This window comes from Cololabis saira, chromosome 8 (genome assembly GCF_033807715.1).
Source record: "Cololabis saira isolate AMF1-May2022 chromosome 8, fColSai1.1, whole genome shotgun sequence".
Classification (NCBI taxonomy): Eukaryota; Metazoa; Chordata; class Actinopteri; order Beloniformes; family Belonidae; genus Cololabis; species Cololabis saira.
In genome coordinates, this window is record NC_084594.1 from 41388833 (window position 1) to 41415097 (window position 26265).

General features: G+C 43.1%; 1 protein-coding gene across 4 annotated transcripts in view; it reads left to right on the forward strand.

Annotated features, from left to right (window-relative positions):
• setd5 (SET domain containing 5) overlaps positions 1-26265 on the forward strand; it is a 66975-nt gene that overhangs the window by 33992 nt on the left and 6718 nt on the right. For 3 of the 4 annotated variants that reach the window (XM_061728011.1, XM_061728012.1, XM_061728014.1), the window contains 18 exons: positions 443-501; positions 614-801; positions 935-973; positions 2281-2568; positions 3430-3578; positions 3685-3802; positions 3917-4026; positions 4740-4989; positions 6065-6148; positions 6880-7044; positions 7133-7522; positions 8718-8978; positions 11699-11816; positions 12698-12918; positions 14789-14845; positions 14934-15404; positions 17799-17888; positions 25372-25628. In XM_061728011.1, coding sequence (XP_061583995.1) covers positions 443-501; positions 614-801; positions 935-973; positions 2281-2568; positions 3430-3578; positions 3685-3802; positions 3917-4026; positions 4740-4989; positions 6065-6148; positions 6880-7044; positions 7133-7522; positions 8718-8978; positions 11699-11816; positions 12698-12918; positions 14789-14845; positions 14934-15404; positions 17799-17888; positions 25372-25628 — 3315 coding nt within the window. The remainder of the gene's footprint in view (positions 1-442; positions 502-613; positions 802-934; positions 974-2280; positions 2569-3429; positions 3579-3684; positions 3803-3916; positions 4027-4739; positions 4990-6064; positions 6149-6879; positions 7045-7132; positions 7523-8717; positions 8979-11698; positions 11817-12697; positions 12919-14788; positions 14846-14933; positions 15405-17798; positions 17889-25371; positions 25629-26265) is intronic. The other variant, XM_061728013.1, reaches the window with a different exon arrangement.

A 26265-nucleotide genomic window follows, 5' to 3' on the forward strand; every position in this document is an offset into this window, starting at 1 on the left:
AACTTGAGATTTCCTTTATGGCATTATATCTGGGTAAAATCCCAGATGGACTTATGGCCCAGGACAAACAAAGGACGACTGGACCACAATAGTTGACGATATACGTCGCATGGAAAAACTGACCTTCTCCTTAAGATTACAGGCTGAGCAGTACCGGTATATAAAATACTGGCAAAGGTAGACTTTATATTCTGTGGAATGTAACTCATTGACTGTGTGAATGTAAAATACTGTTTTTGTGGGGGTTTTCTTTATTTTTATTAATGTATGCCCTAAGTCAACCTGTTTGTTCTCTTATTTTATTTTTATTTTATTAATTTTTTTACTTCCCTTATTGTTGAAAAAAACTTGAAATCACCAATAAAGAGAAAGTTGCAAAAAAAAGAAAATTTCCAATCTGAAATTCTTCAGTGTCTTGACTGTTGATGCGTTGCTGTTTCAGAGAACTGGACAGAAGGAAAGGAGCGGAGGCCCAACACAGAAAAACGGAAAACGTCTCGGGTGAGCTGCCTTCTTCACACAAAACTGCGATTGAAAAATTCAGTAGAAGTTTAGCAGCCGTTTTATCCCTCCGATTAATTTCTTTCTTTGTTTCTTTTCCTGGCGGTCACAGCTGGAGAGAGCAGTGCGACCGAGAGCGGCGATGAAGAGGTTTCCCCTTCCACCATCTCCTACACAGCGACCCAGCACACGCCCACCAGCATAAAACTCACCGTCAACCGAGTGAAAAGGAGCAAATCCAAAAAGAGGAAGAAGAGCACGGAGAAGGCCCGGGGAACGCCGAAGGAAAAGAAAGTCAAGGTCTGTGAAGTGTTGCAGCCCACGTGTGGAAGGATCGGTCTAGCAAAAGATAGTAGACGGAAGTTAGACCTTCCATTTAAGACGGCTGAATAATTGCTGCTGATGTTTTTACATCATTTTATTTCTATTTCAGGCTTTTAGAGAGGGTTCTCGAAAATCAATGAGGATGAAGGTAAGACATTCATGTGAAGTTGGGCTTCAGAGACCTTATGTTTATGAAAACAACCTTAAGTTCCATTCAGTTTGTTTTACTTAGCCCAACATTCACGTGTTGCATTTATAGAGAAAATTAAGAAGTGGTACACGACTTCTACTAAATAGAGCCCAATTCTACCCAGTTGGAATCCAGTCAACTGCATCGACTAGTTGGGTCGTCAAAGGGCAGAAAAGAGATGGCAGAAAAATCACCCCAAGGGCATTTGCTACGAGAAAAAAAATAAAAAGAGAGAAATGCAATGTTAATAACTGCATGTAAATATGTGAGGAGTGATTGGTTTCATCTGCTTTCATGGAGTTGTATAGCTGAGTATCATCTGCACAGCAATAAAGAGATGTACAGTAATCCCTCACCTTTTCACGTCTCGCTGCTTCACGGATTTGCATTGTGCATCGTGTTCTGCATTCTGATTGGCTAAACAGTCTCCCCGCTTCTTCACTTCCTGGGTCAAAAACGTTGGTTGCTTAGCAACAATGATGAGAACGACCAATGAGCTTCAGCAGCAGCTCAAGAACGGGACCTTTTGATGAATCGTTCATTACAGTCTCAGATATAATCCATGGTGGCATGTCGGTTTATAAGAATCTTTTTGTCCAAAAAAAAAAAGAGCGACAAAAACTACCTATAACTGTGTTCTTCTTTTGAAAAAACACACCTGCGCCGCGGGCTTTAGAAGAAAAAGACGCTACAGCGAGTCAGGATGCAGCAGCATCAGAAGAGCAGTGAAGTCACAATCACAATCTGTCCTACTGTACTTGTTTTGTAATTGTATTTTTTTTTCATAATCATTTTTGATTTTTCTCCCGTTCAAATCCAATTACTCGGGTCGTGGCGGGGCTGATCTCCGCAATCCTTGTATAATAATTGTAAAAAAAAAAAAAAAAAGGTTGCCTCTTTGCAGATTTCACCTATCACGGGTTCTTTTTGGAACGTAAACCCCGCGAAAAACGAGGGATTACTGTATATGTGGAGCACCATGACTGACTGATGTGTGAGGAAGATTCCTGGTCCACACGAACAACCTGTCAGATAGCCTCTGCATTCGAATGTTGTGATCAATCAAATGCAGCAGTGAAATCAAACTGGGCGACTATAGGCCACGTTCTGAAAAGCTCGAGCAATCGTTGGTACCTTAGACCGGTGCATGTGAACATGTGAGGAGTGAGGTCCCATCTGTGCTAGGATGTGATCTCAGTATTGACTGAGGCTCCTGGGAGTAAATCGCTCCAACACTTGATTGTCACCACTTTGTAATTGTGCAGAACTCCACGCTGGAGGCCAGCGTCCTGGACGAGAACACGGCGGAGGGATGGGAGGACAAGATCCGGCAGTGGACGGACCAGTACGAGGAGGCCCAGACCAACCAGTACAGCGCTGACATCCAGACGCTGCTCCGGATTCACCGCTCTGGCAACTGCGCCGCCCTCTCCGAGTTTCGGAGCGGCAACACGCCGCCGCCTCCCCTCCCGCAGGCCTCGCTGGCCCCCACGGACCCCGGAAAGGGCACCGAGCTGGGCTGTAACAACACGGTGCTGGGATCCCAGATGCAGGTCAGTCCTGATCCAGTCCTGATCCAGACTCACCAATGCACTTCTGGCTCTACATGTACATATAACATACAGGACTGTCTCAGAACATTAGAATATTGTGATAAAGTTCTTTATTTTCTGTAATGCAATTTAAAAAAAAAAAAAAAAAAAAAAAAAAAAAAAAAAAAAAAATCATACATTCTGAATTCATTACAAATCAACTGAAATATTGCAAGCCTTTTATTATTTTAATATTGCTGATTATGGTTTACAGTTTAAGATTAAGATTCCCAGAATATTCTTTTTTTTGAGATAGGATATTTGAGTTTTCTTAAGCTGTAAGCCATGATCAGCAATATTAAAATAATAAAAGGCTTGAAATATTTCAGTTGATTTGTAATGAATCCAGAATGTATGACATTTTTGTTTTTGTAATTGTATTACAGAAAATCACAATATTCAAATTTTCAGTCATGTGTGTGTGTGTGTATATATATATATATATATATATATATATATATATATATATGTGTGTGTGTGTGTATATATATTGTGTGTGTGTGTAGTGTGTCATATCCAAAATCTTTGGTCTTTTGTATAGAAATTAAATTAATTTTGATTATAATGAAATAGAGTTTAAGGGGTAGGATTTAATACGTTTTTACTTTTTCCTACTCCTTTTCGAGCATGTTAATTATGATGGATGCATGTTTTTATTTATATTTTTGTCTTTTTGTTTTCTTTTTTACATTTATTTATTATTGTTTTGGTTTTTTTCACTACTGTTTCATGTTCGAAATAAAATTTCAATTCAACATAATTCACGCGTGTGCCGTAAAAGGCCTTTGTAGCTTGTAAAGGGATTATTTTGGATGTTTCCAGCTCCAGTTAGGACGAGTAACACGGGTCCAGAAGCGCAGGAAGATCCTCCGAGCCGGCAAGCCCCTGGAGCCCGACACCCGGATCATCGAATACCGGGGAAAAGTCATGCTCAAGCAGCAGTTTGAGGTCAACGGGCAGTTCTTCAAAAAGTAAGCAGTCACTGTTGCTGCTGGGCTTCACCTGGTTTTGTACTTAAACGCATACAGTATTTTGTCTGAATACAACCAGATAAATCATTCTGTGATATTTTTCCAGGCCTTATCCTTTTGTGCTGTTCTACTCCAACTTTAATGGCGTAGAGATGTGTGTTGACGCGCGGACGTATGGAAATAACGCACGTTTTATTCGGAGGTCCTGTACGCCCAATGCTGAGGTTAGCCTTTCAACTTTTTTTCCACTGCTCGCTTCATGTAGCTCATTTCCCTTAAAAGTTTTCATTTTTAATTTCTATGAATGAAATTGAAAATCCACATGTTTTTGCTTCCAGGTCCGACACATAATTTCTGAGGGCATGATTCACCTGTGCATCTTTGCTGTCAGTCAAATTTCGAAGGACGCCGAGATCACTATTGCATTTGACTTCGAATTCAACAGCTGGTTAGTCGGCGTCTCCCCTCACACCTCTGCCGTCCCTCCTCTTTAGTTTAGTTTATTTAGTACATATTAAAAAGTCAGTAATACACTTACCATAAAAAAACAATAGACAACATATATGCAAGGAGGTCCAAAAAACCCTCTAGGGGCTTGACAAGAGGACTTCCTTAAATGAGCATAAAAATTGACATTATCATGGACATAAATGCTTATCATACGCAACACACGCCACACACACATACACATACACCCCCGCTCACAGCACGCTCACACACTGCACACTCGCACGCACACACAAAGAAAAGAAAAAAGTACATACCCAAAAAAAATAGAAAAGACAAAGGAAAGAAAGAAAAAACTACAATACTGTACGCATGAGGAAAAAAGACAACGTGAGTAAGTAGAAGTTTACATCATATTATTAAGCTATTGATATAGCAAAATATGTTTCACAGATTTTTTAAATAATTCATGAGAAAGTTTGACAAGGTGGGGAGGAAGTGAATACGTCTGTCAGAGATCTTAAACTGAGATGAAATAGTTGGCGATTGTGGGGGCCGAAGCTGGGAGGCTTTATGGGTTGAATAATTATGAAATTCATTGTTCGGGGAAAAGAAATTGTGAAAATAGTTAGGAATAGTTTTATTTAAAATTAAATAAGGAGTTGAGAGAGTTTTACTAAGTCCATTTTTCTTTCTCCTTTCCTAACTCTCCAGTAATTATAAAGTGGACTGCGCCTGCCACAAGGGCAACCAGAACTGCCCGGTGCAGAAGCACAACCTGAGCCCCCCGGAGAGCGCCCTGCCCCCCCGCGCCCTGCCGCCCCCCTCCCCGGTAGTCGGGGCCGAGACCCGGCGGAGGAAAGCTCGGCGGAAAGAGCTGGAGGTGGGACTGGCCGGCGAGGGCGGCCAGAGCCTGGAGCAGCCGCTAGAGGCCAAAGACGTGCCGGGAACCAGCGACACAGAGGTTCGTTCAGTCATAAACCCTGTCAGCACCAGCTGGAAGACATTTGTTGATGATGGTTATAGATTAAACTGTACGTACTCAGAGTAATCAATCACTGTGCAATAATAATAATAACCACAAACATATGCTGTAACAAGGCACCTTTCAATAATCATGTCTATCTCATACTGCTGCACCTTTCACTTTTTTTAAATTGTACATGGGTCAATGATGTGTCAAATTGATTTTTTTTTTCAATTCAAAAAAGGTTTAAATGGATAAACAAATACCATATATATTAACTACCTGTCCCACATATGGACTCACTTGAATTTTACGAAAAATACTAGTTATTTGAGATTTTGTTGTTGTTTTAAACGTCTAAATGTCATGTGGTGCAACCGTCCGACCAGGACTCTTGAAAAATGTTTTTTAAATCACTCTAAATCAATCTTCTGCCCTATCTGGCATGATTTCTGAATTGTCTTGTAGTGTGTAAGATTACAACACATTTGTATTTATATTTCAATCATAATGTACAAACAAAGTTTGACTGATAACATTTTATGAAATATCATGTGGCGTGACCATTAAAAAAACAACCATTTTTGTATAATACTGAAAACTTGTAAAAAAAAAGATGTCAAGATGTTAAGGAAATTAATTAATTTTAATATGAATCATGGTTGCACCACATGACTTTTTTTAAGGCTAGTGCCAATTCATCTTGACAAAAAACTCTGAAATCACTTAATTAAAATTTTTTATAGGAATTTATGTGTACACAACATTCTTAATGTTTGAACGACTGCAATAGATATTCTTTTTTTTATTATTTTGAAATTGACCTGTTGAAAATCCTTATTTGTCATTGACCCATATATGTTAATAAGCTTAGCTGTCATTTGCCTATTGCCTATTTACTGTACAGTGAGCGAGAAATAACCGAGTCAAATTCCATGTCTTGTTTTGATAATAAATAAATAAACAAACATGATTCTGATTCTGATATCATCTCACCAGAACCTGACCAAGTGTTACAGGGCAAGTTTTTAAAAGCAGTCTAATAAATGCTTCCCCTTGTGTGTGCATTCAGGAGAAACCGCTGGAGTCACTTCCTGTCCCGGAGGCAGAAGAAGGCGAAGTGGATGAAAATGGGGTCGCTTTGTCTGGTAAAAAGGTAAAAAGTTTCCTTTTCCCCTCTTTTTCTGTACGACTGCACAACATGTATAAAGTACAGTAATCCCTGGCTATAACGCGGTTCACCTTTCACGTCTCGCTGCTTCACGGATTTGCATTGTGCATCGTGTTCTGCATTCTAAACAGTCTCCCCGCTTCTTCACTTCCTGTGTCAATAACGTTGGTCGCTTAGCAACAAGCTGAGAAGGGCCAATGAGCTTCAGGGAGCAGCTCAAGATGAATTCAAGATTAATCGTTATTACAGTCTCTGATATAATCCATGGTGGCATGTCAGTTTATAAGAATCTTTTTGCCCACAAGAAAAAAGAGCGACAACGACGACCCATAACTATGTTCTTCTCTGGAAAAAACACACCTGCACCGTGGCTTTAGGAGAAAAAGACGCTACAGAGCGAGTCGGGATGCAGCAGCATCAGAAGAGCAGCGAGTCACAATTTGTCCTAGTGTACTTATTGTATATATTTTTTCATAATCATTTTTCATTTTCTCCCGTTCAAATCCAATTACTCGGGTCGTGTTGGGTCGGGGCTGATCTCCGCAATTTGAAGCCTTGTATAATAATTTAAAAAAAGGTTGCTACTTTGCAGATTTCACCTATCACGGGTTCTTTTTGGAACGTAACTCCCGCCAAAAACCAGGGATTACTGTAATTAGAAAGGGTAAAAAGGCGTCAGCTCATTGGTTGATGTATGTCTCTGCTTGTTCATGTAGACCTTCAACAGCCTGGAAAAGAGGAGGAGGAAAGTTGGGGGAGCAGAAGTTAAGGAGGAGGGTGCAGAGACTGAAGACGGGGTGAAGAACGTGGCAGCAGGGAGCACCCCGGCGACGGCCGCCACCGGCGTGGGCATCACCACGCGACGCACCACCTACGTCGTGGTCAGATGGAGCACAAACATTGCATTTTTTAAGTTATTCTTCAGCGTTGCACCCGTGTTAATTATCCCGTCCCTGCTTTCTCCCGCAGGAGCCCCCCCCGCCTGTGGTGGAAGAAAAGGTGGCGCTACCCCCCAGCCTGCCCGCACCGGTCGCTCCCCCGAAACCCCCCAGACCCACCAAGCCGCGGCCCAAGAGTCGGATATCCCGCTACCGCTCGAGCTCGTCGCAGCGCGCCCGGCGCCAGCGGCAGGCCTTCGCCCAGCAGGCGGCGGCGGCAGCAGCCGCGGCCGCAGCCCTGGCGGCCGCTCAGACCCCGGCCGATCAGGGGGCTGCGGTGAGCGAGGAGGGACCGCAGGGCGTTAGCAGCGCTGAGCAGGGACACGCAGACTGCACGGTGGGAGGACAGCTCCAAGATGGAGACTGTCAAAGCCTGAACAGCATCAACAGAGGCAACCTGCGGTACCCCAAGACCAAGAAGGTTAGGGGACTGGGGAGTGGGGGGCTGGGGGCTGGGGGCTGGGGGCTTTCTCTGTTCTTTGAAAAATTGTGCTTTTACACCAGTACCTACTCAGCCCGACTCCACTCGCCCTCGTTTCTTTTCCATACCCAGATCAGAAGTAGGAGGTTGGAGTGAAGCTGCTGTGACGTACTTGATAGTGTGATCTAAACGCAGAAGACAACAACACTAAAGATGTAGAACCTGGAGGAGATGATTTACAGGACTGTCTCAGAAAATTTGAATATTGTGATAAAGTTCTTTATTTTCTGTAATGCAATTACAAAAACAAAAATGTCATACATTCTGGATTCATTACAAATCAACTGAAATATTGCAAGCCTTTTATTATTTTAATATTGCTGATTATGGCTTACAGTTTAAGATTAAGATTCCCAGAATATTCAAATTTTTTGAGATAGGATATTTGAGTTTTCTTAAGCTGTAAGCCATGATCAGTAATATTAAAATAATAAAAGGCTTGCAATATTTCAGTTGATTTGTAATGAATCCAGAATGTATGACATTTTTGTTTTTGTTATTGCATTACAGAAAATTACAATATTATAATTTTCTGAGACAGTCCTGTATGTGCTGCTGGGTCTGTGGCTTGTGTTCCATATCAAGTTAAAAAATCAGAGAGAGAGAAGCTTCAAGCGGTGACGCTTGTTTGTTTGTCTCAGCGCTGCTGAAAAGTCAGCTGGAGCCGTGAGCAGCTATGAAGTGACAGAGCTCCTGGTAGATCTGGTCGTTCCTTATCTCCCGTCTAGATCCCTTTTTAATTCTCTCCTCAGCACCAGGTTTATGAACATCTGCACCTCAGAGTTGGATCACCAAACAGACTTTTGAGCTGCCATTGCCTGTCGAATAAAATGAACAAGAAGCCGTCAGAGTCTCTCTTCAACTGATGTCACATCCTGACTCAGACGTCTGACTCCAACCCCCCGACCAATCAGTGGCCTGTAGTGTGATGATGTCAGATACAGCCGACTCAGCAGCTTAGAACCTCGGCAGAGTAGGTACAGAAAAGTATCTACTCGGCACGTTAGACCCCTAGTGGGAAAGAACCAAACAGAGGCGAGTCGGGCTGAGTAGGTACTAGTGGAAAAGCACCAAAAGTCTCTGTAACTGACTGACAGCGTGAGTCGCCTCTGAACTTGCTTTTCTTCATCCGCAGTACCTCGTGACGGAGTGGTTGAACGACAAGATCCCTGGAGGCGAAAAATTCCACCAAGACATCCCCGTAGAGCGCCCACTGCGAATAACTACTGACCCCACAGTGCTGGCGACGACCCTCAACATGCTCCCCGGCCTCTGTCACTCCTCACTCATCTGCACAGCCCCCCGACACTACATCCGCTTCAGGTCCCCCTTCAACCCCGAGAGGCGCCGCCCCCGTCCGCTCCAGATAGACGGCATCTACGGCTGCTACAAAAAGGTACGAGTACTGATACGTAGGTCAGAGTGGAGTCATATTTAAGGTTGTGTGCACATCCAGCTGCAGTGAAACACTGAACGATCTGACATGTTTAAACACCTTTACCTTTTGATATAAACTTAGCACAAAAAGTAAGGAAATCTGCATGTGGTAGATAGGAATGGGTGATACTTTACCGTTCACGATATACCGTCAAAAAAATTCCCCACGGTAAGAATTTGTCATCTCGCGGTAAAAAGCCTGAAAGAAAGAAAGAAAGAAATGAGCCTGAAAGAAAGAAAGAAAGAAAGAAAGAAAGAAAGAAAGAAAGAAAGAAAGAAAGAAAGAAAGAAAGAAAGAAAGAAAGAAAGAAAGAAAGAAAGAAAGAAAGAAAGAAAGAAAGAAAGAAAGAAAGAAAGAAAGAAAGAAAGAAAGAAAGAAAGAAAGAAAGAAAGAAAGAAAGAAAGAAAGAAAGAAAGAAATGAGCCTGAAAGAAAGAAAGAAAGAAAGAAATGAGCCTGAAAGAAAGAAAGAAATGAGCCTGAAAAAGAGAAGTGAGCCAGAAAGAAAAAAAGAAAGGTGGAGTTGAATTGGTATTTTTTTTATCGTCCTTTTTATCGTTATCGGGATAAATGCCAGAAATGATCGTGATACATTTTTTAGTCCATACCGCCCGTCCCTAGTGGTAGATAATTTCTTTGTTGTATCGATGCTTCTTGGCAATAAACTGTACACTGTTGGAAAGCCTCTTTATTTCCCTTTTAAATGGTAACACGTTTGTAAGGAACGTGCATTTGTGGGAGGAGCAGCAGAGCTGAGGAGGAGCGTTGTGCCCATGAAAGAAATGCCAGATCTTCTTTGCCAATTTTGCCAGTGACCTGTTGGTGGATTGGATGATTGAAGTTTGAAGAAACACATCCAGTCTGGCTCCTCCCCTTCATGCTGGTCACCAGCTAAAAAACAAATTCAAATATTTTGTTGGACCAGCTTGAATTTTGATCACATGCATCATCTTGACACCTGGTGCAAGGTCACATTTGTTCTGTTGATGGTTGCATTATTTCTGAATCAGTCTTTATTTGAGCTTGATGACTCCTCACATCTTTACCTTGGAATATGCCTATACCATGAGAGAAGGGAAATGTTTGTTGAGGTACTTTTTTTTGTTTTTAACCAATAAAGTTCCTTACTTTCAACCTCTCTTGACTGAAGCAACCCCGGATCCTGCCGCCACAGGCTTCATGCATGAATATGGCATCACTTCATCCACGGATCTTCTTTCCCTGACTGCCCCCCCATCACTGGTACCGCTCCAGAGTCCAGTCTTAATGCCTCTTCTTCATCTTCACCGATAAGTGTTTTGTGAACATTATGCAGCAGGTTTTCTTCACATAGTTTGTGGAAATGTTCTTTCTTCCACTCTTAAATGAAGTTGAGAGTTCTGTTGTTCACTGTCAATGATTTAAATTTCACCAAATGCTTAAGCGATCTCCTTTTTTCAAGTCCGTCTATCTTCTAGGTTTTAAATGGTGATGTTTGTCATGACATGGATGCATAAGGAATGCAAAGCCCCTCACTGCAGCAGTCAAGGCAGGGGTGTCAAGCTCCAGCCCTCGGGGGCCACTGTGCTGCGCGCTTTACGTGTCCTTGCATCACCTACTTTAGATGAATAGATCCTCAGCCTGTCATCAAGGTCTGCACAGGCCTGAGTATGGCACATCCACTTGTGTCAGGGTGTGTTGAAGTGTCTGAAACATGCAGGACGTGTATGAGACACCCCTGCTCACTTCAGTTTTATTCATAAAGCATCTATTACAATGTAAATTGTTTCATAGTGCTTTTCAGAGAAGTTAAAAACTCCCATAGTGACCTTTTAAGCCAAGTGGTGGCAAGAAAACCTCCCCTTTTAAGGAGGGAAGAAACCTTGAGCAGGACCTGGATCATAATGGGGAACCTCCTGCTGAAAACCAGCTGGAAGCTCCGGCCTGCAAACATGGACAGAAGAGAAGAAGAGGCAGACCAGCACGACAAACTACAAGAACAATGGAGAACAATTATGTTTGAGATACTGAGACTGACTTATGCAACGTACGTGATGACGTCGTTCGTTCCCACTAGAATCAAAAAGGAAATCGTTTGCAAAATGTCCAAACGATTCCAAGGAATTGAAACACTGGGAACCGGTTCCGAACAAGAACCGGTTCTCGATTCCCATCCCTAGTCTCATCACATCAGGGCTCCAAGATTCAGCTCAGTATCAGATGTGGAGATGATGTCCACCTGAGAAAGGACGTGGATGTTCCCTCTTCGTGGGTTACGTTGATGTGTTGAAAAGGCACATTTCTTGTTAATATCAGGTGGAAACATCTGCAGCTCATTGGTAGTGAAGCTGACGTGTTAAAATGCATAGTATAGATATGATACATATTCATTACTGATGAAGGGTTGGCTCATGAAAACAGTGTAACCAACAGGAATGTACTTTTATCAGGATTTAATTCATTCAGGTCTTATTAAAGTTCTTCTGACATTTTTTCTTGGAAATAAAACGGAGGGTTTTGGGTTTCTGTAAGTCGTCTTTATTTCCCACATTTGACCAGTAAAACGGTCACGCTGGAGAAGCTGGTGTGAAAGTGTGAAGTACCTCCCTGTATGTCCAGCCGTGGCCCTGATGGCTGCAGCTCGGGGTGCAGCCTGTTAGTGAGCGGAGCGCTGACATGTTGCTGTTGTTGTTCCTGCAGAGATGGATCAAGCAGGTGGAGGACGAGAGCTGCTCGGCCAGTCTGGAGGACGGGTCGGAGTCCACGTCCTCCCAGCAGAGCACCAGTAGCAGGTCCACCCCCAACCCACTCTGCGGCGGTACGTGCACCTCACTCACACCTCACCTGCACCGGCACATTATTAGACCACAGCTCAAAACTGGAGGAATAAGAATTACTTAAAATACCACAATGTGTCCATGTCTCTGAAATTGACATTGAAAACAACCTACTGTAGCTATCATCTTCATAAAGGAAGTGATTATGGGAATGCCAAGTAGTGGCGTGGCCATATTGCAATTGTCCAAAACGGCCCAAAGGGCAATGGGCTAGAAAGCTAAAGTCGCAAAAATCCCCCTCCGCAGCAGCGGGTGAACAGCATGACCCCGCTCTGATATGGAAGAAAAAAATCCCCCAAAAATAAGACACGACAGAAAAAACCTGAAAAATGCACGCGATTTATTAGTATCGAGAACCGTACAACCTCATTATGCCAATTATTACAGTTTTTGCGGTATTTAACTTTCAATTTAAAAAGAATTTCCATTTGACTTTGGACGCTTGTTGCTTGACAACAGGTTATCGTAGGGACATGATTCAAATGTTTCAAAACTTGCCTTGCTGTGGACTACAACATATTCAAATCTCATGAAGCTGTGATTTACATACATTTTAAGTGAAAATGCCTGCCAACTGGCCCCATCCCCAAAGGTTTATCAACAACATTTAACGGTTAACAACCCTAAACTACTTTTTGGCTATTATTAATCACCCTACAACCATAAACACCTCAAACTGACACAGAACCACCCCGAAGACAACCACTACACAACTACTACACAACCACTACAGCCCCAAACCAAAGCAGCAAGAGGGGACGAATGGGCAGTAGGGCATGCCCATATCAACATTTCCTGAAATGTTCTAGTTTTATTTGTCTTTGGTCTTTATTTAAATGTATTTCTTTTTTTCTACTTGCAGAAGGCAATGCACCGTTTAAAAAGCGGCACCACAAGTACATGACAGAAACGGCCCCAGCCCCTTCGGACCCCCTGCTCCGGCCGCTGTCGCCCATCACCCCGCCGCTCCCCGACGACTCCCTCCACCCCCTGCTCCCGCCCTGCTCCCTGCTCCCCAACGGGGCCTACTCGCCCATGCCCTCCCTGCCCACCAGCCGCTGCAACACGCCCCTACAGTTCGAGGTGAGAGCACGGCGCTGCCCGGAGACACCAATGTCTGTCACGGCTCTTCATACATGTCTAACGGACATATTTAATATGAATAAATCAAACATTTACAGGGTTTTCTTGGAGATTGGATGTGTGCCAGGTGCGGATGCAACGTTTACAAATAGGCCTGTGTTGAAAAAAAATCTACTTTCCGATTCTAAATCGATTCTCAAATTAATTCCTAAAATCGATTTGTATGTCTAAAGATTGTTTTTTTTTTTTTTCATAATTAAATTTTCGCCCAGTGAACTTTAATCCCAGTAGTCATGTCATTTAATTCACACATGCGCGTTGTGTGAAACTATCAACAATGAACATGGCATCGAAGAGCAGCTGCAGCATTAACAAAGCGCTGGTTTTTAAAACTCCTGAACTAAATGAACTTTTCTTTCGATGTGAAATTATTAGTTCACTAGTTATTTTACATATAATTCAGGCAACAGCTGTCGGAGACTAACCCATATCAATATCGGATCCAACAAAACGGGGCCGTGGGGGGACTTTTACTGATCATATAACAAGGACAGTGCAATAACTTTGTGCAATATTACATAACACTTACCGTATTCTCTGCACTATAAGACCTAAAAGCCTTTAATTTTCTCAAAACCTGGCAGTGCGCCTTATAATGCGGTGAGCTGTATATATGATTATTATGATAATTTCTGTTACTGTAGTCTGGGGGATTTTGGGTACTGTAGTTGGTGTCGCTGAAGTAACAGCGCTAAAAACTGTAATTTATTACAGTCCCACATCACTTGTGTAAAAGACCCCCTAGAGACACGCTTACGACGCAGAGTTCAAACTCAAGGCTATCAGCCACGCGGATTGCGTAGGAGCGGTGGACGGCGGAAGGGGAACACGTTCACCAAGACGGGAAGGCAGCGCAGCGCATCCGCCACTTCTGGATGCCCGGGCTGATTTATCAGCCTCAACTGTGGTCCCAGCTTTTACAAAGGCTGGAATCGTCAGACGTTCAGGACGACAGCAGCGACACTGACTCGCATCATGGCGACTGACAAGACGGAGCCGGGACCGTTGGATGCTGCATCGCCCTGCTGTTCTGTTCCAACAAGGAGGAAGATTTAGAGGGATTCGGGGATGAACTGGAAACGTTCCCCTCCGCGTTTGTTTTGGGAGTGAAAGAAGTTTTCAGAAAGCTGGTTTTTATTTTGTTAATAAAGTTTGACTGACGGTGGTACTTGTTCTTTTTCCTTGTATTTCCTGTAGCGCAGCTCCATCGGGTAGATGCGTAACTCAACCCCAGCCACTATAGTACGGTATCTTACTATATATTCCGTGCGCCTCATACAGGATGGCTCAGAAAATTAGAATATTGTGATTTTCTGTAATGCAATTACAAAAAAATCTTAATCTTAAACTGTAAACCATAATCAGCAATATTAAAATAATAATAGGCTTGCAATATTTCAGGTGATTTGTAATGAATCCAGAATGTATGACATTTTCGTTTTTTTAATTGCATTACAGAAAATAAAGGACTTTATCACAATATTCTAATTTTCTGAGACAGTGCTGTATATGAAGAGGGTTTGAAAATAGGCCATTTATTGAAGGTGCACCTTAAATATGGTATTTCTTTTCTATCCATATAATTCTAATTATGGCACTGCTCTTTTTCGTGTTTGGTTTTTGGGGTGTTTTATTTGTACATGACAGAGCTGTGTGAGTGAGATGGAGATGTCCATTTCCCCGAGGGAACCTCCCAAAGGGATTAATAAAGTCGTCTGAATCTGAATCTGAAATGTAACATGACTTGAGCACCAAAACATCCTCTTGTTCCCCACCTCTAAGCGCTGCCTTGTTTTTTTTTTTGTCCTAGAATATATCATCCCCCGAAGCGTCTCCTGTACACCGGCCAGAATCCATCTCTCCAGAAGTACGTTTTTGTTCTCATCGATGTTGGTTAAATGACTTTGGTTCAGTCTGCCTGGTTTCTGAGTGTTTTCTCCTCTTCTTTCCGTCAGCTCTGCGTTCAGGGGGACTTTGATTCATCCAGACCTCAGTTCCCGGACCTCTCGCTCCCCACCAGCCTGGAAAACACCGTGGCTCTGGCGGCGGACGACTTTGTGGTTTCTACGTGTCAAGATTCCCAAGCCCCGTCGTTCGTGGGGACCAGCTCCCTAAACCTCGTGTCGTGTCCTCCCTCCGACTCCCAAATCAGGGAGCAGGCCTTCAGGACAGAGTTCAACCTCATATACACCTGCTCCCCCCTCAACGCCAACCTGGGCACCCCCCTGAGCAGCGAGCGCCGGCCCTCCCAGGTGGACGGAGGCTTCTCCCCCGCAGACTCGTTACACAGCTCCATGAGCGGCCAGGGCCTGGTGGGGGACATGGGCTCCGGCTCCATGTCGCCTTACGGGGAGCCTCATTACGGGGCCGGCTACTCGGACAGTAGCACCCCCCCCCACATTAGTAACCCCCCGCAGAAGAAGAAGGCAAGTCCTCCGCATCTTAATCATCATAACGTGAAAATGTGTTTGAAGTATTTGGGTAAGGCTGGCTGTGCACTAGAGGGTCTGAGGGCTCATTTACTGCTCCTGCAACAATCGTTTTTACGCCTTGAAGCGTGCGTTTGTTTTTTAAATAGCTCTGTCACACCAGAGACTACTACGGAAGAGTATTAGGGCCACGCAGGAGAAAAAAAAAAAAATATTTTAGAGGAGGAAGATTTTTTTTTATTGTGCACTTCGAGAAAAAAGTCAATGTCGAAATGTCGAGAAAAAAGTCGAAATGTCGAGATTAATGTTGAAGTACAATTTTGAATGAATGAATAAAGTTTATTCAGTCATGACAACACAACACAAAAACAACACAACACCAAAAACATTGTGCACAGCATTAACATTTCACACAAAACCAACAATCATGTGTTCAACAATGACCAAAAAGGCATAGCTTATAACTGCTTATAAAAGCCTGTCCTACATTATCAACTTTCTTTTTTTGGCTATAAGTGCGATTTGGCTCAATCGCACTTATAAGCTTCAAAAATAGATTTACAAATCATGTTCTTAAAAACCAAAAGAGAATGACATGTTTTTAAATGTATGTTGGCATCATTCCCGAATGTAACTACAGTAATGGAGACACATCTCCTTTTCATACCTTTTTCAGCTTTTTGTACAGTAATATTGCAGACACCTCTAAGATTATAACGAGTCTCCTGAATTGAAAAGAACCTCTGTATTGAGTCAGGGAGCATTTTTGATTTGCTCTGAACATAATTCGCATGATTTTATAATAAAACAAATCATAAAATTTCATAACATGAGAATTTAGAAAAAAGTGGCTCTGTGTGAGCGTAGTAATCAGCCTTATTGATGATGCGTATCGCTCGTTTTGAGAATAAATTTCAAGAATAAAGTCAAAATTTTGTGAATAAAGTTGAAATGTTGAGAAAAAAGGCGAAATTTCGACTTTATTCACGAAATTTCGACTTTATTCACGAAATTGTATTTCAACATTCTCAACATTTCGACTTTTTTCTCGACATTTCGACTTTTCTCGAAATTGTACTTCAACATTAATATCGAAATTTCAACTTTTTTCTCGACATTTCGAATTTTCTGGAAGTGCACAATAAAACAAATGTTCCCTCTCATGTATTTCTTCTCCTACATGGCCCTAATACTCTTCCGTAGACTTCCTAATCCCAACAGGTAAACATGTTGTAAATCCTTCCTCCATCTGAACATCCCAGTATCCGGGGGAGCAGCAGTCTGGCTGCGGCAGCGTCCGGATGCGCGTTCTCGTTTGGCCCAGAACTGCACAGAACCGCCACTACCTGACCCAAATGGGTCATAGGGAACCCAGACCAACTTGTAGATTTTTTCAAAAACGCAGCAACAACCGGCCGCAGTGGTTGGTGTTTGACTGCGCAGGTTTCTGAGAGATTCCTTCCCAGCGTTAGGTGTGGTCTGGGCCGGCTGGATGGTTCTGAAGGACTAGAATATAAACCGATCTGTGCTCGTCGTCTCTCCCAGGGCTCTAGAACCGGCTCTAGTGTGCAGCCATCCTTAGCTGGCAGATCTGTAAGGGTTTCTTTGTTCTTCTCGGGCATCATTGAGTGAAATGTAGGAAGTGAAAGTGCAGCTCCTGAATCTGCTCTTTCCTCTTTGCTCCTTAACTGTCTGTAATCTTTAATCTGCCTCTTGGACCTTCAGGTAGTCAGAACTTTACCGTTGTGTTCTTTGAAGTGATCTCTGTAGCCTCTGTAGCATTGTCCTTCCTTCCTTCCTTCCTTCCTTCCTTCCTTCCTTCCTTCCTTCCTTCCCTTCCTTCCTTCCTTCCTTCCTTCCTTCCTTCCTTCCTTCCTTCCTTCCTTCCTTCCTTCCTTATTTCCTTCCTTCCTTCCTTCCTTCCTTCCTTCCTTCCTTCCTTCCTTCCTTCCTTTCACTTCCTTCCTTATTTCCTTCCTTCCTTCCTTCCTTCCTTCCTTCCTTCCTGCCTTCCTTCCTTCTTTCCTGCCTTCTTTCCTTCCTTATTTCCTTCCTTCCTTCTTTCCTTATTTCCTTCCTTCCTTCTTTCCTTATTTCCTTCCTTCCTTCTTTCCTTATTTCCTTCCTTATTTCCTTATTTTCTTCCTTATTTCCTTCCTTATTTCCTTATTTTCTTCCTTATTTCCTTCCTTATATCCTTCCTTATTTCCTTATATCCTTCTTTCCTGCTCTTTCCTTATTTCCTTCCTTCCTTCCTTCCTTCCTTCCTTCCTTCCTTCCTTCCTCCCCCCCCCCCCCCCCCCCCCCCCTCATCTTCTTCCCTCCCCTCCTCCCCCTGTATGCTCCTGTACGCTCTTTGCCAAGTCTCTCTTCACTTTTCTTCCAAGGCAGAAGGCCAACCAGCATACCATTAGTCTGCTGACAGGAAAGGCAGATTACCAGCCTTTGGCTGTAAGAAGTGAAAACAAGCCAGTACATATGGTGAATATACTCCCTACCACTACGTCTCTAGAAGTGTGCATGTAAATATTGTTTCTTTGCATCTGCATACAACACCCCCCCATGTTCTGACAACTCCGTCCCCTCCTCCCGACCCACATCCAGCTCTGAGCCAACCGTTTTCCCAGGACTTTAAGTTCCCAAACCATTTCAGTCACACTCATTTCCGTGTGTGCGGTTCCATCCATCGCCTTCAGAGCTGCAGGCCAGTGCTTCTTGATTTCCATGATTGTCAGGACCGAGCCAGTGTGTCCTCGCTCCGTATCCAACACGGCTCTTATCAGACAGTGAGAGTGGGGGGTTTCAGAAAGACAACATGCAAACAAAGATCAGTAGGATTTGAGTTGCTACTATCTCCTCAAAGCCTATCAGCAATCCATGCATGTGCATTTGACCAGTGGTCCCCAACCTCCGGGCCGCGGCCCGATACCGGGCCGTGGGTCATTTGGTACCGGGCCGCACAGAGAGAAAAAATTATTTCTGTATCATCCCTGACTGATGATGGATGACTCTCAAACTGATGGTTCACAATGTTTTTATTCCTTGGATGTAAATACACTGCAAACACACCGAAAGAGCTATAAAGGAATAAAATAGTTAGTCTTTCTACATTCATATAAGTTTCATTAAACTTAAATACACACCGACACAGCTGCTTGATCGGCCACCGTTAACTGCAATACATGAGTAACCATGGCAACCAAACTCAAGCTGGACATAAATACGGCATAACATTTGCAAAGAAAACAAATTCTTATCAACCAGGTGCTTTTTGTGTCAGTAAGGCTCCACTTTAGCATTCCTGACACTCGTTTAGTCTTTCAGACACACTTTCTACTGCCGTTAAACTTTTACCATTAAAGTCCGAAGCGCCGGATGTTTACAAGGTCTCGGTGAGACGCCTTCAAAATAAAAGCGCTAAATATTGGTCTCCTTAATATATAACAAATAAAATAAAAGCCTGGCTTTAAATAACGTTAATGAGACATAAAAACATAAAAACACATTTATAGATATATACATATTAAAAGCTAATTTACAATTTCCATTATTTTATTTTATTTTTTTCGAAAATGCTGTTTTATTATTATTATCATTATTATTATTATTATTAATATTATTACTATAGAGAAAATACCACAGTTTTTAATGCTGATCTTGTCATTTATTTAGTTTTTATCAGCTACACCTTTAGATTGGGCCGTGAACATATTGTCAGACATTAAACCGGTCCGCGGTGCAGAAAAGGTTGGGGACCACTGCATTAGACCACACAGAAAGCACCTTTGCATAGAAATATGTAGTTTGGCAGCAGCCTTCAGATACCGGAGGCGGTGGAGCTCTTCCACCTGGACTGACCGTAGGATCTTACGCGGTGGCCAGAGGGCTGTTGCTGTGAAGTTAAACATGTCTGAGAAGGCCAGTCTTGACACGCTCTGCAGAGTTTCATGCTACCTTATTCCCGGCAGTCCCAGATCTGGACGTGGAGAGAAGGCCTGGAGCTGAACTCTTTACCAGGAGAGTAACATCTCCTACTGGAAATGTATGAGAAAGTTAAACACCCAACACAATTGAAAAGAAAGTGCAGTACAGTTGTACTAAATTCATGTTCAATTCAGTTCATTACAGATCATCTGCATGGAGACGTTGACAGAAGTGGACTTCACCGTCCTAGATTTCTTCTTGGTCAAACATTTTCTAAGAATACAAATCAGAGCCTCCTACTGGTCCATGAAGTAAATCTCATCTACATGAATCTGATTCAAATAATCGCTTGAGTCCAGTGAAAACATTAGTGATGAGGAGGTTCCAACTGGAGGAGGTTCTGAAACACGTTCCCACCTTTGAGTGTTTGCATCAAAAGCCCGACTTCAGTAGTCGCGTTGTCTGTGACCCAGTTTATCGCCAAAGTAGAATGGAAATGCTTTTTGTGCATTTGCACGTGTTTTGTGACGTTTCCAGTCAATCCTGTCAGAAAAATGTAGCTTCCTGCTGTTTGGCCTCACTAATACGATGTAGTTGTGTTATAACACCACTTAATCTTTGTGCATTGGGGCTTTGCATCTGAGTAATCATTTAACTCATCTTCAACTGATCTTCGTCATCGGACTCTCTTCTCAATGGCGGTAGCAGAAATCAGAGACCTGGGAGACTTGAGCTTAGTGTGGTTTTAGTGGCAGTCTGTTTCAATTTTAGTCTAGTCTTTAGGTCAAGCTATCATTTTAGTTTTTATTTGTTTTAGTCACGTTCATTCTCCTTTTAGCCGTGTCAAGTTCAGTCTGAGCATTTTAGTCTTATTTTAGTCAGAATTGTCCAGGACCATTTTAGTCTCGTTTTAGTCAAAGATTGTATTTAGCCAAACCCATTTTACAATTCAAACAAGGTTATCTTATTATTATATTATTGTTACCTTATAGACTCAAGAATACATTCATTCCAGATACAGAAGACTCTAATTTGAGTTTACAACATATTTAATTTTCCACATTTCTCCCCATCTTTTTCTTTTTCGACGACACATTGGGTTTTCTTTTCCACGTCTATGTAGGAAAGTGGATCCAAAGATGATCTCTTCTTCTTCTCCAACGGCCAACGTTGTTGACACAGGAAGTGAAGAAGCGGGGAGACTATTTAGAATGCAGAACACGATGCACAATACAAATCCATACAGTACCTGCTGAAATGAAGGCTAGAGAGGTATTAATGGGAGCATTTAAAGTAACTGAAAAGTTACTATTTTTCAGTAACTAGCACAACACTGTTTGTTAATCGTTTCCCTGTTAAAGCTTTGTACATCTTTGTGCTGTCCTGTAGTCTGTATGTTTATGATGAATGAAAAATAAGTCGTCTACACGAGTGACAGATCCCATCAGCACAAACAAAGAAGAAACGGCAACAGGTCCAGCGTTTCCCCTCAGAAATACAGACATGGATGGGACGCTGTTCCAGTCTAGACCGAGACAGTCTAGACTTCACTGCCTTCACCCAGCAGTCTCTCATCATCACAACCACAGAAATGTGCACGGGCGGATCAAAAGTCGGGCTGTCAAAAGAATTGTAAATATGTCCTGGACTGAACAGAGCAGCAGTATTGAGAGATCCTGGTTGTCAGACCGGTCTCCACCCGGCTGGCTCCACCCATTAAATTTCCATGGTAACCTATCTGAAACTGTGTTCATGAAACCCAAACAAGGCCAAACTCCGCCGGGGCGTTCACCCCGGCCGCAGGCGAGCAGACAGAAGACCCCGACGGTCCACAGGAGGGTTGGGGGGACTTGAATGTCCCACCACGGTTCAGAACCCGGGAACGCCCCACCAGTCAGCTACAAGTGAAGCTAAACGGGGCCAGATGCCCTCGAGTGGTACACAAGGATTCTGACTCCCCTTTTGAAGTAATGAGGTTTAAATGGACAACATTAGACTTAAATACCATGTGTTTGTTAAAAATGAAGCCATGATGCAGTTTAAATAGTCAATCAATCAATAACTTTATTTGTCCCCAATGGGGCAATTAATTTCGCAGCAATATATACACATAGTAAAAAAAGGACAACAAGTTTAAATCTAAAAAGCCAAGCACCACAACAGCTACCTTTTCCTCATGTAATTAAGAAGGGAGATGCAGAAGGAACAAAAGAATGTTTATGTCTGTTGGTTTTGAGAAGTGGAAGTCTGAGCAATGTACCCGATGGAAGAAACTGAAACTCTTGGTGTAGAGGATGAGAACAGTCTGATAGGATAGTTTCTGCTTTCCCATACAGCTGTTTGTTATACAGGTCCTGTAGAGTCACCTGAGCAGAGCCAGTTATTTTGCTACAGACATTAACCACCTTGGTAAGAACAGTTTTCTGCTTTACCCTAAGTGATGGAAACCAACAAATGAAAGAACAAGTTAATACAGACTCAATGAAAGAACGATAGAACATGGACATCAAGGATGAATCAACATGAAATTTGGACAGTTTTCTAAGACAGTACAGACGCTGCTGACCTTTCTTGTAAATTAAGTTGGTGTTACTCTCAAACGTCAGCTTATTGTCTGTTATAGTTCCCAGATACTTATAGGACTCTACAATTTCTACATCTCTTCCGTTAATCACTGTCCTATCTGGAGAGGGCTGAGAACGTCTAAAATCAATACACATGTCCTTTGTCTTTGATACATTAAGAGATAAAAAGAATCCTGGCACCACTTAAGAAAGTAATCAACCACAGGGCCATGGGAGTTATCAGTGCTGTTCAACAGACTCACAATGACGGTATCATCCGCAAACTTTAATATATGATGCTTTAAAAATAGAACCTGGTGACAAACACCTTCTCTTCAGTTCATGAAGCTCGGCAGAGATTATATTCTGTGTAACTTTTGAGTTATCTTTGTTCTGCTGCCTGAACCAGTTAAAGCCTCACATCCATCCCAGAATACTGCGGTGCGTATGTATGTATGCAGAGGAGCTGGAGTCCATTACTGAAAGGTGCCGGATGTTTTGACTAGAACTGAGCCCAGATCCTGGTTTGACGGTGCGGGGTGTTTGCACCGACAGGTAACACTGAAAGATAAGCACGTTGGTCCCAGCTGTCAGAAGATTATTGTTCCAGGAGGGTTGGGGTTTGCAAAGTCACATCAGCACCAAACCACAACCTCTTTCCCTGATGGGGGGCCACACATGCTGGATAGGGGGGCAAAGTAAATAAATCGAAAAGCTGCAAAGTTCGAAAATGTTGATTGTGGGGTGATGGGGGCGATGATGGCCTCAGGTTTTAGTGCCAACAAACATGGCGTCACTATTAGTGCAGCCACAATGAGATGGTATTGAACTGTTTTAATGATGCTGGATGTTTAATAAACCTACCAGCTGCTTCGGTCCTCAACTGCTGTGTTGTTGAAACAAACACGGAGCGCTCCAGTTGGACCTGCTGGGATGATCATGTGACGTTCTGGATTGGTTATTGTTGCTGATGTTCTCCATCCTTCGAAAGACGCCAAATATTACAGCATTAACAAAAACGGGTGCTTTTAGTGTGAAACCTTTTCATACTTCATATCACAAACTAATGCAGATTAAGATTTCACTTAATACAACTGATCTTTTTGTGTTTATTCGTGAGCTGAAGCATTTTCCATGTATAGAAACGGTCCATCAGCTGTGAGCTGATTGGTCTACGTCGGGGGTCGGCAACCCAAAATGTTGAAAGAGCCATGGACCAAAAACTCAAAAAAACAATATGTCGGGAGCCGCAAAAAATGAAATTCTTGTATAAGCCTTAGAATAAAGGCAAATGGCAAAAGGCGAAATGTCGAGAAAAAAGTCAAAATTTAGAGAAAAAGGTCGAAATGTCGAGATTAATGTTGAAGTACAATCTCGAGAAAAAGTCAAAATGTTTACAAAAAAGTTGAAATGTTGAGAAAAAAGTTGAAATATCGAGATTAAAAAGGAAAGGAAAAAGGAAGAAAGAAGAAAAAAAGGAAAAAAGAGAGGAAAAAAAGAAAAAAAAATTTGAAAAAGCTCCAGGAGCTACTAGGGCGGCGCTAAAGATAAACAGATGCATATGAGCACTAATATCGGTCCGTCATGTCTGTTTTACTCGTGAGCTGTCGTCCTTGCCGAAGCCTTTAAAGTTTTCCACTAGCAGGACCTCAGACAAGAGCACGACCCCAGTACCAGGACCCCCCCACAAACCAGCATTTGTCTGAACATCTATGGGGCCGAGACGAGCTCCTCCATTCCCTCCTTCCTGTAGAGACTTTAGCACAGCCCTGAATAATCCTGGCCAGGACGTGGTGTGGACCTGGTGTTGGGTATGTCGTTAGGAGGAGGTGGTGTAGAGCTGGTGTGGCTCTCGGAGCAAGTAACCGTCAGACACACAGATATCAGCAACTCATCATCTCTGCTGACTGTTCCTCTTCATCTCCATTCTGGTGGTCGTCTTATGGAGGGTCTGCATTGATGTCACTCCCCACTGTACCAGCCCCCTTACTCGTCAGTTGGACTTGACATTGACCCGTACAGTTACCAAGAACCAGTGGTCCATAGACATTAGTATTTGGTACAGTTACCAAGAACCAGTGGTCCATGGACATTAATATTTGGTACAGTTACCAAGAACCAGTGGTCCATGGACATTAATATTTGGCCACCAATCCAGTTTCCTGATATTTATATGTACTTAATTTCTACACCGGGGAAACACACGAAGCAAAGCTTGAAGGCTTACAAAAGTCTTGACGCTTGGTCCGACTTCAAGGCAGGATTTGTTGGTGAAATTAAAGTGATGAAGACACCGAACTTTATGATTTGACCGTTTAACGTTAGCTACCCAAAAATCCAACATTACCTGATACAAAATGGGAACCGAAAATCCACGTTTCGGTGTCTGGAATCCAGTTGTTTCTGTGAATTGCAGCGATCCATTTGTCTCTCTTAAGCTTATTTTTCGTCAGTCTGTAAAACGATAACTCTGATTTCTTGCTAAATCTATGAGTACAGTCGATCCCACAACAGCTCTTTCCCATTTTAGATTTTCTTCAGTAGCTCAATCTGAAAGTTCACGCTGCCACTCAGTCTTTCTGCCACTCAGTCTTTCTGACACTCAGTCTTTCTGACACTCAGTGGGCCAAACCCGCTGTGAAGTTGAATCTGTGACGTCATGTGCATTCCCTCTATAGATGAGTGTGGGTTAGCGCCACCAGGTGGTAGTGTTGGTTTGCTCAGTCAGACACCTGCTCATGGAAACCCCCTCTGATGTGAAGCGTCGGTCAATAAATGTTTGTTTTAGCAGAGACAAAGGGCCTAATTTAAAATACCCCCAATCCATCAGGGCCAGTAAATAGCCAGAGTAACAGGATTTTATTGACCGAAGCTGTTAAAGATGGCTCTCTGTGGCTATTAAGAGCCTAAAATGTCCCTGTTCTGCTGCTTCTCTTGTTGGTAGTGTCAGCGAGAGCCATCCATGTCTGTACCTGACTGTGTGCATTATCCCACCCTCAGCCTTCTTCATGAACCTCCTCCCTCTTGTTTTCTCATGATGACATGAAGCTGAATGAGTGCTGGAAGTGTGTGTCCGTGTCGTGTGTGCTCCAGCCCTTTAGTGGACATTGGTGTGTCGATGTAGGCGTGATTGCATCATGATGTGGTGCGTCTGTCTGCTTGCACTTCTGTCAAAGCTTTAGCTGTTGTCCGTTTCTAACCGTGCATTCACAACACACACTGAATTACAGTCTGCTGCATTTGAGCCTTCGCAGTATTGGAAGTTATGATCAAGAGCAGCTGTTGTTTTGATCTGGAAAGTAACGCCCACGTTAATCAAAGTGTTTCCATTTGAATTTGATTGTTAACGGTGTTTCAGGTGAGAATCGCTGGCGTGGTGCATGTGCTCTAGCCATCATATAAATCACAGTGAATGAAGCGTAGCACCAGCGGTCCAGCTGCAGGTGTTTATCATGACTTCTCTCCCTCTGCCGCAGGTTTCCCTGCTGGAGTACCGGAAGAGGAAGCAGGGCAGCAGCCGGGACTCGGAGTCCACCAGCAGCAGCTCCTCCCTGGACGCCTTCCACTACAGAAAGGACTCCCATCATCATCCTCATTCCCATCCGCGGATGCAGCCCTCCCCAAATACCTCCTTCTACTCCTCCACTCACGCGCCCCCGCAGCCGGAGGAAGTCAGTCAGCCAGACGTCCAGGGGCCGCCGGCCAAGCCCAAGCGGCCGGACAACAACCAGTGGTGAGGATTTCTGGGTTACTAGCTGTAAGACGTGTTCAAGTGCAGCCATGAGAACAATCAAGGGCTCTCTTGACACAACTGGGGGGGGAGAGCGCTCAACCTGTTCTGACTGGCGGGGACTGAAGCACAAATAAGATCCAGGACAAAAAGTTCCTCTTTTACGTTAATTAGGCAAGGCAAGTTTATTTGTATAGCACAATTCAACACAAGGTAATTCAAAGTGCTTTACATCAACATTAAAAGCGGCAAGACACAATTAAACAGTAAATAACAAATAAAATGATAAGAAAAGGAACAGTTTGCAAAGATTGGGGAGCTATTTACACAACTACAGCGGCATTTAACTCTGGATCAAAGAAAAACAGAGCTAAATTGGTTATTGACACAAATGGCATCAATGGACGACACAGTTTGAATGAGACATTTATGAAAGGATTATTTATTTCAACATGTCTGACTGGGTTGTAATGTTAAAGCTGCCTGGACTCCACTCTTAACTCCACACCTGCACAGGTGCAGTTATGTGACCTGCTGGTGAACCGTGTCCCAGCGAGCCTCGGCAGGTCGTCCCTCCGTTCGTTCTTCTGCCACGTTTGCTTCCTGGGGTCGTGTCACCCCCACCTGAACGCTGCAGCCC